The 13,815-nt window shown below is 41.4% G+C and overlaps 1 protein-coding gene across 1 annotated transcript in view; it reads right to left on the bottom strand.

Moving 5' to 3' along the window:
- Positions 1 to 7,230: 7,230 nt before the first annotated feature.
- l(1)G0320 (signal sequence receptor subunit 1 l(1)G0320) overlaps positions 7,231 to 13,815 on the bottom strand; it is a 43,427-nt gene continuing 36,842 nt past the window's right edge. Inside the window, exons 8-9 of the mRNA XM_037428581.2 lie at positions 9,869 to 9,956; positions 7,231 to 7,609 (exon numbers count right to left, since the gene is read on the bottom strand). Coding sequence (XP_037284478.1) covers positions 7,530 to 7,609; positions 9,869 to 9,956 — 168 coding nt within the window. The 3' untranslated portion in view covers positions 7,231 to 7,529. The remainder of the gene's footprint in view (positions 7,610 to 9,868; positions 9,957 to 13,815) is intronic.

Below are 13,815 nucleotides of genomic sequence, written 5' to 3'. Positions count from 1 at the left end.
GAAGGGCATAGTCCGTGGGGTGGATACGAGTCTGGCACCTCAAGAAATTCTTGACTTATTTGCTGTAGCTGGGGCAGTTTCAGTCTATCGATGCACCCAAACGACTGATAAAACAAAATCGCCTACTGAATCAGTTATAGTAACTTTTGCAGGAAGAGTTAGGCCAACAGAAATTAAGGCATGGCCACTAATCTACTAAGTAGAACCACTTTCCCCGAAACCTTTGCAGTGCTCAAAATGTTGGCGATTCGGCCACAGCATGAAAGGATGCAGATCACAGGCTAGGTGTCGTCTGTACGGAGAGAGTCATGACAGCTGCGATTGCAAATCTGATGACCAGAAGTGCTGCTTGTGTAATGGAGCGCACCCAGCAGACTCTGCTGAATGTGGCGCAAAAGAAAGAGAAATGGGTGTTCTAGAAATCATAGAACGCAGGCGTTGCTCTAGGAGGGAGGCGGTAGCAGAAATGCATGAAAGATCGAAAGGTTACGCAGGCATAACATCCCGGCACACAGCGGCAATGAATGCATCGCTCGCAAAGTCGATAACTGAGGCTATTGAAAAGTCCACTGAAAAGGCAATGCAGCGTCTGGCAGCTACTCTTTTTGAAGCCTTGGCTGATATGTTAACAAAACAGCTGACACAAATCATTGATACAGTTTCTGTGCAAAATCGGGATTCGCACGCTCTGTTGATTTCAAGGGGTACAGAGGAGGAAAATCAGACATTCAATCATAGATATATCTCTCCAAAAGCAGGACCTTAAAAAAATAGAGTTCAGGCTGAGTCAGAACCTGTGACAGATGATTCAGGAGACTTTACAGATATGGACACAGAATCTCTAAGAACTTTGAAACGTAACAGATATCCCCCTTCTAAAAAGTCTTCTCAGAACCCAAAATCCAAGAAATACTTGTCAAAGAAAGACTTCTTCGAGAACCTTTCAAAAAATGATTTCTTGAAAAAAGATATTCTGGATCAGGCAGTTTCTTCTGCCGGTATAGCATCAAAATAGGTTCCCTGAAAATTCTGCAGTGGAACTGCCGGTCTATTTGGTCGGCAACTACAGATTTACAATATATTTCTTTGCGAATTTCTCCCGACATAATTGCCATTCAGAAAACCTGGCTTGCTGACGGTAAAAAATTTTACATGAAAAATTATCGATTAATCCGGCTGGATCGGCCGAGTAGAGGTGGCGGTCTGGCTTTCTTAATATCAACTAAATTTAGTCACAGAGCCAAGATATCGTATCAGTGTATGGATACGAATTACAAAATTCTGGTGTTAGACATAACACTACCAGACTGCTCGCCTTTCTCTTTTGCAAATGTATACTTTCCTGCAGGAGTTCAAGACACGAGATGCCTCGATATGATGGTAGCTTCATGCAGAAAAGAAATAGCACTGTGTGGTGATTTCAATTCACACCATGTGTCTTGGGGCTTCAAATCTGATGTATGCGGAAGGCGTTTGTGGGAATGGACGCTTTATAATAACTTTTCCTGCTTGAACTCACACGTTGCTATATTTGTAAGAGGTTACTCTAAATCGACTATTGATTTAACATTTTCCAGCTCCACTTTAAGCATATCCTCGTGGAATATATTAGATTGTGCTACAAACAGCGACCACCTTCCCATTACGTTTGAAATTAAGTTCCCGAGGTTTAGTTTGGCAGGGAAAGTTGGCTCATTCGTAAATTATGCTAAATTACAAAAAGACTTAAAATCTACGCTAACTTTTCGCAAGAAAATGCAGAAAGACCTTAGGGCTATGAGTCTATGTGCGGTGTTGAAACGATCACTAAAAAATTCAACGTTTACTGTAAACTCGAACACAGTGGGATCTTTTAGCCCGTGGTGGAATCTAGAATGTGTCAGGGAGTATAGAAAGTGAAAAGCAGCTTGGAAAAAGCTGTTAATTAACCAATGCCCCAAAAATTGGAGTGATTATAAATTCATGGCCACTGATTTCAAGCGTCTAGTGCGCAAAGCAAAAGAAGACTATGATATGAATCAATTTAATTATCTGTCTAACTCTAAAAATAAGAAAATGCTTTTCAGGTTTTTTTGTGCGAGAAAAATGATTCCACAGACAGAAAGCAGTCATTCCATCATTATGTCTCCTCGCAAACTCTCTGATTTCTTGGAAAATATTGCTAAATGCTTGCAAACCAGGTTTACGACAATTATGCCAAAGTCCATGGTGAAGTTAAGGGTGGATTGTGATTTCCAGGAGGTATCTTTAGCTGAACTGGCGGATGTGATGAAGAGTTTACCGCCCGCTGCTCCCGGACCTGATGGGGTGACCTCTACAATGATTAAAGTGCTATACGAAATATCCCCACATGAAATCCGTAATATAGTCAATTATTCACTGAAAAATTCTTGGATTCCGGCAGATTGGAAGCTTTCCAAAATAATTTCGATACTTAAGAAACAGGGAATGGAGTTTACTCTGGATAACATGAGGCCTATTTCATTGACATCTAACCTGGTCAAGCTTGTAGAGAGAGTCTTAAATGCCCGTATAATAAACTACACCAATGAACATACAATACTAAACCCAGACAAATTGGCTTTACATCGGGATACTCCATTTGGTGTGCACATGTGGGTTTGGAAAGTCGCATACAGCTGGCTCGGCATCGCCGCGAATACTGTGCACTAGTCACTCTAGATTTAGCTAAAGCGTACGACAAAGTGGAATATCCAATACTAATCCAGCAGATGCAAGACTATCGCTTTCCGAAATATATAACAGCATGGATTACAGAGTATGTGAAAGACAGAGAATTTTATTGCTTCTTGGATGGATGCTCTTCTAAAAAATATAAGCAAACACGAGGTGTACCTCAGGGCTCAGTATTATCCCCGGTGTTATTCAACATATTACTAAGTTCCATTCCAACTCATCAGGGTATCCAAATTTACGTATATGCAGATGATATTGCTTTCTTTGCAACAAACAGTGATCTGCACTCATTGTATCAGGCATTACAGAATTACATGAACATGCTAGAAGGATGGCTTGACAATATCCATATGTCATTGAACGTCAAAAAAAGTGCGCTTCTGCCATTCTCTTTTAAGGATCGTGTCAACATTTCCCTGATGTATCGCACCGAGCTCATTCCCCAGGTCGATTTCCTGAAATACCTAGGCATCGTATATAATAGGACGCTAAATTGGAAAAGCCATATAGAGGAGGTTGGCTGTAAAGCGTCACGTGCCTTGGGGTGGTTACGCAAATTGGGAAACAGAAAAATAGGATTGCGTAGGAGTACATTGATAATGATTTACAAGATGTATGTGCGGCCTATTATGAAATTCGGGTGTGTATTATTTTCAGGCAGCGCGGCTTACAAGATGAGACAATTAATATTATTAGAAAGAGAAGCTTTGCGCTTGTGTCTTGGACTCCCCAAATTTGTGGCAAATAATGTTTTGTATGTGGAAGCGCGCCTTCCACCTTTGTCAACTCGGTTTAGAATACTTACAGTTCAAACTTTCTTAAAAATATACAATTTGCCTCTGCGACAAGCTTCATACGTTTTTATTCAAGAACCAACCGCATTCTTTAGAACCCAATGGTCTAGACTACACTCCCCTCAGATTAGGTTCGTCCGAGCGTTGCTAGAGCCTCTCAATGTAAATATTTATCAAATTGGCATAACGAAGACGCCTAATTCAAAACTTGAAATTAAATTTGATGATATTTACCCCTCTAATGCAAAACAACTGCCCCTTCAATATTTAAATACTCGGTTAAAAGATTACTTGACTCATTTGTCCAAAAACAACATTATTGCGACGGATGCATCCGTATTGAACGAAAAGGCTGGAATAGGCATCTTCTGTACTTCTCTCGACTGGTCTTTCTCAGTTCGATTACCAGATTACACGCCTATATTCATCGCTGAATTATTTGCTATAATTCTAGCGCTTCGTAAACTTCCTGCAAGCGAATCAGAAGCGGTCATACTTACAGATTCTCTCTCAGTATGCATTGCACTATCTACAGCAAAAAATTTGACATTATTGAGTATGATTAGCAGTTTATTACCAGAAAACCTGAAAAAATTTCACTTGCTATGGATACCTGGCCACTGCGGGATTTATCCAAATGAGATGGCAGACTCGTTAGCCAAAGCATCTTTAAGCGGACCACTCTTACCTATTTTACCTGATTTTGCCTACGTAACAGCACTCAGATATAGAAATTCTTGTTTGCACAAAGGAATAGAAAAAATTATCATTGGATAAAGTCAGAGACTTCGTACATCTAAGATATTGCTGGAACAAACAGTGGTGTGCATCTCGGCAGTTAGAAATTACAATCACCAGATTACGATGCAGAATTCCGCATCTGAATTACTACCTACATAAAGCTGGACTAACAGCATCTCCGTTGTGACTCTTTTGCAAGGAATCGGAATCAAAAGATCATTTCTTTTTATCCTGTCAACGTTATGCTTATCAAAGAAAAAGATACCTGGTCGAACCAATTGAGAAGCTAGGTTTAAAAATAAATGTGGAACTAATTTTATCCTTCGGAGGGATTACATTAGGTTATAGCCACAGGGAAGTGTTCTCTGCTGTGTGCGAGTACATAAGGGCAACAAAGAGATTACCCTGTTAGCCTATTGTTATTATCTACGGCTACGAGATTACCTGAATGCCTGACTTAGCACACTTGATGATCCTGCCGCCCGGTTCTTGGCCAATCCCCCTTTGTGGGCGAGTGCCAGCAAAGCTGAAGGTTCATCATCATCATCATCACGTGACGACGCGAGGTATTCGGAGGAGAAACATCGGAGCAACGGAGCGACAACCAGGCGTTGAGTGAGTGGTTCCTTGAAGAGAATCGATTATTCAAGCTTTGTTCCAAGAAGTTTGGACTGAACAAGTCCTACGAGCTTTTTTTAGTTTTTAAGAGTCTTGATTAATGCACGAGATTGCACAGTAGTGCGTGTTGTTTGTGCCAGTTGTTCTGAGTATATCTTGCTGTGTTGTGTACCCGTCGTTTAGAGTACCTTGTGATTGGATACATATTGTATTGGACTATTGCCGAGTGTGCATAATTGTGGGTTGTTTGCTCCTGCCATATTTGAGAATATAATTTTGTGTTGTTATGGACTCTCGGCTCTGACTCGTTCCTAAGACCGCAGCCTGCGTTCGCTAGCACGCCAAATAGAACCACATCTAAATTGTCCGTGCTTTCGTGGTGCAGTTCAGGGGGCTGATACTTCAGCCCTTAGAATTAGCCCGGCGATTGCCTCCCTAATTAACGGGACCAGTGACAATTGGTCATTTCATATCAAGTGTACCCGGTCAAATTCCGACCATGTTCGATCATGCTGAAAAAAATAAGCATTAAATTTGGGAAAAAGATGTGCTGCCTAGGGTGCTTTGAACTTTGGGCACTCAAGTGAAACTGTGTCACACCAAATAATATTACTGGTTTGAGTGGGTAATACGAATTTTTTTTCATTATTCTCAAGGCACTACTCTTTCATGACAATGATGGTTTATCGATTTGTGTTTTAATTTTCTTTATTTTTCGCTTTGGCGAAAAATTGCAATACGCTGCATGTTTACCACAATTTTTTTTTCGGCAGTAATATTCTTACGATTTGTGCTCTATATGCTCATATAATAAATGACTATACTTTGGGAGCAAATGAAGCAATATTTCGGATCCTTCGCAAGCCACATTGATTGCTAAAATTGAAAAAATTCAAAACCGGGCGGCCAACTTCGTCTTGAGACGGTACAAGAGAGGGGAGAGCTGCACTGAGATGAAAAATGAGCTTGGGTGGGAACTGCTTTCGTCGCATCGGCAAAAGCTGCGACTGAAGTTCTTTTTTCAGATATATAATGATAAACAAGAATTAATAAAAAAAAATACTTTAAGGAACCTCATTACCGTTCATCTAGAACTGACCATGTTTTTAAAATAAGAGAATTGCGCACCCGGACGAATCTGTTCGCGAATTCATTTTTTGTTAGAACTGTTAAAGAGTGGAATGGATTGTCTGCCATGCAAGTGTGCTGTAAGAATGAAGAATTGTTTATGTCGTTTCTGTAACCCCCCCTGCTAACGCCTTTGGGCAATGTGGGGCAACCTTTGAATAAAGAATATTTCCAAAATATTATTGCTTATTGCAACTTTATTTATTATAGTAAATAAAGTTGGAAAAAACAGTTTTTTGACTCACATTGCAGCTTAATTTTCGCAATGTAGCGGTCAAAGTAAAAATACGGCTTTTATATCGTTGCAAAGTATAATTTGTCAGGAAAATAAGCAGCAAGTTTCAAAAGAGTAGATTTTGTGTTAAGGGAGAAAAGAAATTGCCAAGTGAACAACCACAAGGTAGTACAAATCCTCCCTTTGCTTCACCTTCACTGCGTAGCAGGTCAGCGTCAAGTTCCAGCTAGGGCTTTTCGGCAGCGAATAATGCACGTCATACAACTCCTTGTCATTTGTTTTTGTAATACTGCTGTACTGATCCCCGAAATAGGCAGTATAGTGCTTTCTTTACAGAACAGGGTCTTCCTCCTTGGACCATAAAGACAGGTTATATGAACGGCTTCTTAGTCCCAAGCGGCAGAATTATAATGCAGTTGATGGCCTGCAATACAGTACTGAGGCGTTGCATTTCGCGTCTGATAATTATTACATGAAATGAATATTTCATGTTGTATTGTAAAGCATGCATAAAGGTCACTGTATTCACAAGCAGATGCGTGGCTGTGTAGTAGAACATCTGATTGCCACGCAAATGACCTGGATTCGATCCACTCTCGGACCCAGAATTTTTATGGGCGAAGCTCCCTAAGGTGTGGGTCGCTCTCTCATATTATACTACCTTTTCCACTTTTCCGTAAGTACCTCTTGCTATATCAAGGCTAATGAAACTGAAAACTGTGGCAAGAAAGACTAGAAAATAGGATGTCGAGTATGCACATTCTAAGCTTACTCATATTTATAAAGTTGATAAAAGGTCCTTTATTGTCACATGAAACTTGACACACACAAACTCTAAATGTAGTACTGCAGTCAAGGACTGTAATACATACTTCTTCATTAAGCTTGTGTAGAGAAAAATATCAGAATCGAAACTGTTGGCTCACATAACTTCAGTAAAATGAAACCTGCAGCTAATGAATGTGTACACTGCTCTTATGAAAGCACATTAAAAAACCATGCATACACAAGAAAACATAAGTAAAAAAAAGTTTTATTATAGAGGTTTATCACAGCCCACCGCAGCTTCCGTCCCCTGCCACCTTGCCGTCCAGTCAGTGCCATGACCAAAAATTCTATTCTTAATGCAACGAAATTCAAACAGCTCGAAAAATTAATTGACCAAGCACCATTACCACAAGAATGACTGGAAACGACTTCTTTCAGCTAACCGCGGATATCCCTGTGGCAGATGATGTGACGATATGACAGAGGTCTGCGATGCGATGTGGTGCTTAGCACGAGTGTCAGTGCCAACAGTCATTTTTGTCACCTCACTACTCCTCTCCAGATCCAGTGCCCCTTTTGAGTCGTCGAGACCTTGGTGACTGGCGTGGTGACCTCTTTGGTGATCGATCTGCAGGTAGCCAAGCATTGCAAGAGTTAGCCTAGATTATGTCATAAAATCTATGAACTGCCCCAAGAGCACACTGTTCTTGCTGTGCTATGCTTGTTGAATACTTTTGCAATGACTCACTTAACAGGAACCAGTTTGGCCTCAGCAAAGCACCCATAGAAGTATTGTATTAAAAAACTCTGTTATGACAATTTTACGCTGACCCCGTATAGTTCAAATCTCCGACACTGCTGAGAAAAAAATCCACAGTTTCGTCACTTGGGCAAAGCAATGAATGCGACAGCAAGAAATTGGAATATCACATGCAGAACAAGCAGCTCGGTACTTTCAACACGCCACTGCAGCACAAAGAAGACTGCTCGAAAAAAACGCACCTTGTTTATTTGAATATAACGCCCACTAAATATTTGTGGGTGCAAAGGAAATACTTACGTGGCATTATGCTGTTTATAACAGAAAAAAAAAAAGAGAATGAGACAGTTACAGTATGCATTTTTACAGTGCAAAATTTACTCTCCAGACAGTTCATTTTTCTTGCAATATAGCTTTCCTGGCTTTAAGGGGACTCAATCAAACTTTTGAGATGAGCCAGAAAACGCTGCAAATGGACCTTTTTCAAGCAATCCTGGAATGCCTCACGGACTCATGGATCACTATAAAAAAAAGTGTGTACGCTGAGCGAGTCGACTGGTCGGCGTTTCAATGCTCACTGCTCGCTGCACCATGGGAGTAAAAAACACAAAGAACGCGTCGCCGCTGATTGACTGTTCATAAATCCTGAATACTACACATGCCCGATCGCCTCTGCATGTATCTCTACACATGACACGTAAAATGTGTAATGTAGTGAGTTGGCGTAGGTATTAGTGAGAACATGTATGTCGTATGAAGCAGTTCAGCGACATGCAAGTTATCGCGCGTTGATACATGTAGTCTATATGTACTATCGTACTAACGCAATCACTCTGGTCAACGCCGAAGGCGTGCCATTATTTCCACCAAAGGATAAGCATGCGCACATAAGCACCTAAAAACCCTCATCCGTGGGGCAAAGTACGCACGGGAGATAAGCGCGGGCGGCTTTTTTCCTTTCTTGAGTTTATATATATATATATATATGATGAGTGATGCCGATGGTCCATATAATTGCTATCGCAATAAAACGCAGCACCTGATGATGGCTCAATAATGCTGCGGGTGCATTAACGCGGTGGGTGCTGTTGCGCTTTGCATGGCCTTTGAGATGGCAAGAGCGCGGCGTGTGTCTACGCCGCAAGCACGCCAGTTTGAAGGCCACACGCTTTGTTTTTGTGCCGCTGTACTTTCGCGGTGGTCTCAGCAGAGAGTTTGCTCCTGCATTCAACAGATGGCGCTTTATCGTAAATGGTGTGACTTTCAAATTTTGATTAACGTCCGCCCTCGCGCTGCTCGCAACTGTTTAGCATGGTTGCAAAACATCGTTTTGATATTTATTGTGTTGTTATTGCGTCAATATAATGGCTTGACTTAACGTTGTTTTGATTGTCAATTGCACTGGCTATAATACTGCAATAAAATGAACAGATACATTACAAAAGTTTTTTTTGTTTCTTTTTCAAGGCCAAGGGGGGGGGGGGTTGGTTCATTATGCGAGTGGGTTCATTACGCAGGTAAATATGATATAAATACATTTATACTGCAAGATGTAGTGGTGAAAAATTAAGTGACAGCCGCTAAGCTGCTACAACAGTGGGACAGATAAGGAAATTGCAGAGAAGTCGTCACAGCTAAACACTGAGGTTTGTGACTGATAAGTTGCACCTTGCCAAATCCACGTTATCTGACAGGTGCACAGGCACAGCGCAAGCAGGAAGCTAAAGTGCGAGGCCTGCACGCTCGTCACGGCAGCTGCTTCAGCGTACACATTTCTCTCATGAGCGTGCGTTCGTTAGGGGCGCTTCTGTGCTTGAAAAAGGCTTATTGGTAGTAAAGGTTCCTAGAACACGCGAGCACAACATTATCGTGCAGCATGCGGCCCGGACTTTAAAATTATCCTCAAATTCAGTTACTCATGGCTTGCTCTTTTCTTCACACACGTGACCATAAAACAAAAGTCTATGGTAATCGACAGCATTGTGGGCTGCATAGCTACTGCAGCCGCTACTGTCCACACGCTTGCTTGTGATCGCTCTGTAAGCTGCGGGCTCACAAATAACCATAGATTCTAATTTCCTTACATAAATTTATAATCATTAAAAAAAAAGACTTGAATGTACTTACTTATATCCTTCGGCAGCCAGTCGTAATCGACATCGGTGGCACTTTGAGTACCCATCTCTACTTTCTGCTTGCTGGCTGGCTTCCTTTTCTAAAAAAGCAGAACACAAAACCAGCAGTTACTGAATGTTGATGTCAGATACTTTTGTGAACTTGGATTTCGGTTTATTCACTTTTTAATTACTATAATCCTGACCAAAAGTTCTGGTCAGAAGCCATACATTCCTATGCACCTCTAAGTTACAAGGGCTCGAACATCCGTTTCAGCTGGTCTCAAATTTTCACTCTGCCTCACCGCCTTTCTTTATCCTATAAAGGGGCAGGCATAGCCAGTCGTCATGACTCTGCCCACTTTGGCAAAGTGACACAATGTCAGCGATACATGATGGCACACAGCCAACCCTTCCTCTAGCTTACGGTGATGTAGCAAGGCACCTCTTTGCCTCAGAGTCTTGTTTTGGCAATACCACTTCTCCCTGCAGTCTCGAGGGCTACAAAATGACAGAGGGCAACACAGTAAAAATAAAAACGTGGACTGCGCGGCCGAAACTGATCACTGCCGGACCAAGGTGTTGTTTCATACAACAAAGGACTTATCAACGAGCTCAATGGTACGCCATGTTGTCTATGGACAAGTTTGTGCCACTGTGCTTAAGAGAAGGGATTAGTCAGGCACGAGAATGACTCATAACGTTAGCTTTGAGTGCGTGCCCAGTGGTGAATGCTTGTGTGCATCCACCTTTGAGGAGAAAATGCCACAAACTTCTAAAGTTGCGTCTAACTAGAGTTTAACAATGTATTTTTTCAAAACATCGCTGCCATGAAAATAACTTTTTTCAAGTCAAGCAAACAACATTTAACTTAGTTCACAGGTAGAGAGAGAGTGGCACTTTCGTTTTTTGCAACAACTTTGGAACAAATAAGGTTGCGCTATAGCTTCCATCCACCTAATGCCGAGCCACACGTACAAATGAACCACAAGTTCACATCACTGCCAGGTTCAAGACAATAACGAAAAGAACATACTGTATTTTACCATTAATTCCTTACACAAAAGATTTAAAAGACTGCGATAGAGCCAATAAATTTAAGTACTAAATACAGCCACCAACTAAATGTCGCTCCACACAATTAAAAACTGTGGGTTAGAATATATAAAGTTATATTTGTTTTTATTTGACTTTACAATAACAAAACATTATACAGTTGCCGACCATTTTTTTTTCCAGACTTGATGGGGACCGTGAAATAGTAAAAAATCAAACAATCTGAATAAGTGGTCAAGACATGGAAATGAAGTTTATTTGGATTAAAGCCGCAAAAAAAAAAAAAAAATCCCAATGATCTGTTTCATGCTCTGCTTGTGAACGAGCAGATTTTGTTGTACTTGGGCTACTGTAACATCGTCAATGCGTTGGCAATCACTGCCGCTGACTGTTGCAAGAGGCAAAGTTGGAGTCTCCATGGCGCCAAGCAAAGAAAACTTCATGCTGGTCGCAAAAAAGAGTATGCAACACCTCGTCTATCAGGTGAGATTTAATGACACAGTCTGGGGTTTTCTATCTGCACTGACACCGCATCTACGCAATCCTCCAGCATTTCACCTCGACTGAAATGCTACTGCCCAGGGGTGCAACAGCTGCGCCAATTTGATACAATTCCAGATTTGTGTCAAGCTGTGCCAAAACCATAAAATTTGCCAAAATTACGCCACGCTGTGCCAAAATGCCTGACTGGCATCAAAATTTTCTGAAGTGCGATCATTTCAGGGAGAAATGGAGGCAATGTTGGCCACATGTAGTTTGCGTCATCAATCAATCAAGGGATCCAGGCGCACTGACCGTAACCCTAAATCATGGCGTAAAATACTCATTAAGCCAGGACAATCATGAAACGCAATTGAGCAAATTAAATAACACCGGTGCGTGCCCATCGGTCCACTGAACGCAGCAGATATCTATCGGTGGGACAACACAACTTCGCGACAAAAATGTGTTGCCGTAGCCAGTAATTTTTCGCTAGAAGTATGAATTTCCTAGTCAACAAACGCAGCTATGGCACGTTTGGAACTAAAGCTGGAAGCGCCGCCGTTACTGCGCGCGATCAAACTCTGCATGCTGCGAACGGGACATAGCCAGCGGCCACGTTAGTTGCCCTAGCAACGGCACACGCAAAAGATATTCTGCGCCGTCGCGAGGCCAACGGGCGTGGGCCGTTGTTACTTTGGTGAAACATGCGCCCAGATGTTTTATCATAATTTTAAACTCAATGTGAAAAAAAGGGGGGGGGGAGAGGGGGTGTAGCGGTTTGAAAATTTCTTGGCCTTGTTCCAACCTGTGCGGAATGCAGCTTAAAGAAGGTGCAGGTCGAAAAACTTGACTTTTCTTCAAAATGACCGATTTTTTATTTTCGCCTGTTTTGATGAGATTAGTACGTCTACTTTTCTGAAAAAAAAAAAAAAAAGCATGTCGAGACTTAACTGGAAATGCTTTAAAATTGCGTCTAAAGAGCACAAGGTGCCAGTTAAAAGGCACAAACGGGGCAGTCTTCCAGCACTTTGCCGATGATAATATGCCGCCGCTCGCCACTGTCGATTGCATGAGGCGAAGAGTCGAGCCTCACTATTCAAATAACGACAGTTTCCCTCACGATGCGGCACTAATAATAAAAATAAGCAAGCTTTTGCGCGTATTTTGAGCGCCGTCACTGGCTTATCAAGTGGTATAGATCGGGGACCCCTATTGGCAGCTGCGCGACTGTATGTGCTGTGAAGCCTACTTGCGGGGTCCAAGTCTTGACGAGCAACGCAGCTGAACAATGCTTTTCTCGTGTATTTTATCTCTGTTATAAATGAAAAAAGCCATTCCTCGCGCGTGAAAGCCATTGTGGCAATGCGCTCTGAAGGAATAGGCTGTGAGCAGCTGGTCCGATTTGCAGCAGTTGGCTTGCAAAAGCCAATGCATCAAAAGCCATTCACAGGCATCAGCCGGAAAGTTCGTGATGCGGCAATGGATGACGTCAGCGCCAATCTTGCAAGGTCAAAGAAACTTAGCAGGGATAAAATTGCCATTATGTACGACGGTATGTGGCACAAACATGGCTGCAAAATGGCATTGGCACTGTTGTGTCTCTCGACACAGACTTAGTTTAGATTTTGCAGTCCTGTCGAACTTCTTCCTTGCTTGCAGTCAGCACAAGTCTCGGCCAGATGGAGCGGAAGAAGTTTGGCAAGCGTTTCATGGCCCAGTCTGTGAGCAAGATGTCTGTGAGGAGTCGGCTCGAAAAAGCCAAGAGGGACAAACTCACAGTGTTGGCGTATTTTAGTGGCAGCGGCCACTACAAGAAGGATTGTTCTTTTTGGTGTGCAAATTTCATTGCATTTAATGGCATCTTTCATAAATAAAAACTTAATTTTAACTTTAAAACTCGTTTGTCTAAAAACGCAAATTTTGCCATTTTTTTTCAATGGGCCCCTCCTTTTTCAGGCCCTTCTAGTGCTTGGATGTGAATAAAATTTTGCAAAAATTTTTTCCAAGATACGACAAATACAATTATCTAGTTTAAATTTGAATATTTTATTACATAATGAAAAATTGTATGTAAACCTTTACTAGGGCAGGTGAAATATGTAGTTTTTTACGTCTTATTTTTGGTGCCTAAAACATATTTTATATTTGCTTTCTAATTAGCTATTACATTCCACACTTTCTTTGAAACATTATGAACTATGAATGGTAAAATATTAAGGAAGTTTAGGGATGAAAAGAGGGAGGGCAAAAGTGTTAATATATTCACTTTGTCATGTCGCAGAGCAAGAAGTATGCAACTTGCAAGAAAACTAATTATATATTTGCAATCAGCATACTAAGTTCCATAAACAGCTCAAGTTTCATTGTTCTAGAGTTAATATTAAAAAAAAAAATGCCTTAGAGTAGCATCTGCCCTAAGCC

The sequence above is a fragment of the Rhipicephalus microplus genome, chromosome X (assembly GCF_043290135.1).
Source record: "Rhipicephalus microplus isolate Deutch F79 chromosome X, USDA_Rmic, whole genome shotgun sequence".
Taxonomy (NCBI): Eukaryota; Metazoa; Arthropoda; class Arachnida; order Ixodida; family Ixodidae; genus Rhipicephalus; species Rhipicephalus microplus.
This window is presented reverse-complemented; position numbering and strand designations above follow the sequence as displayed.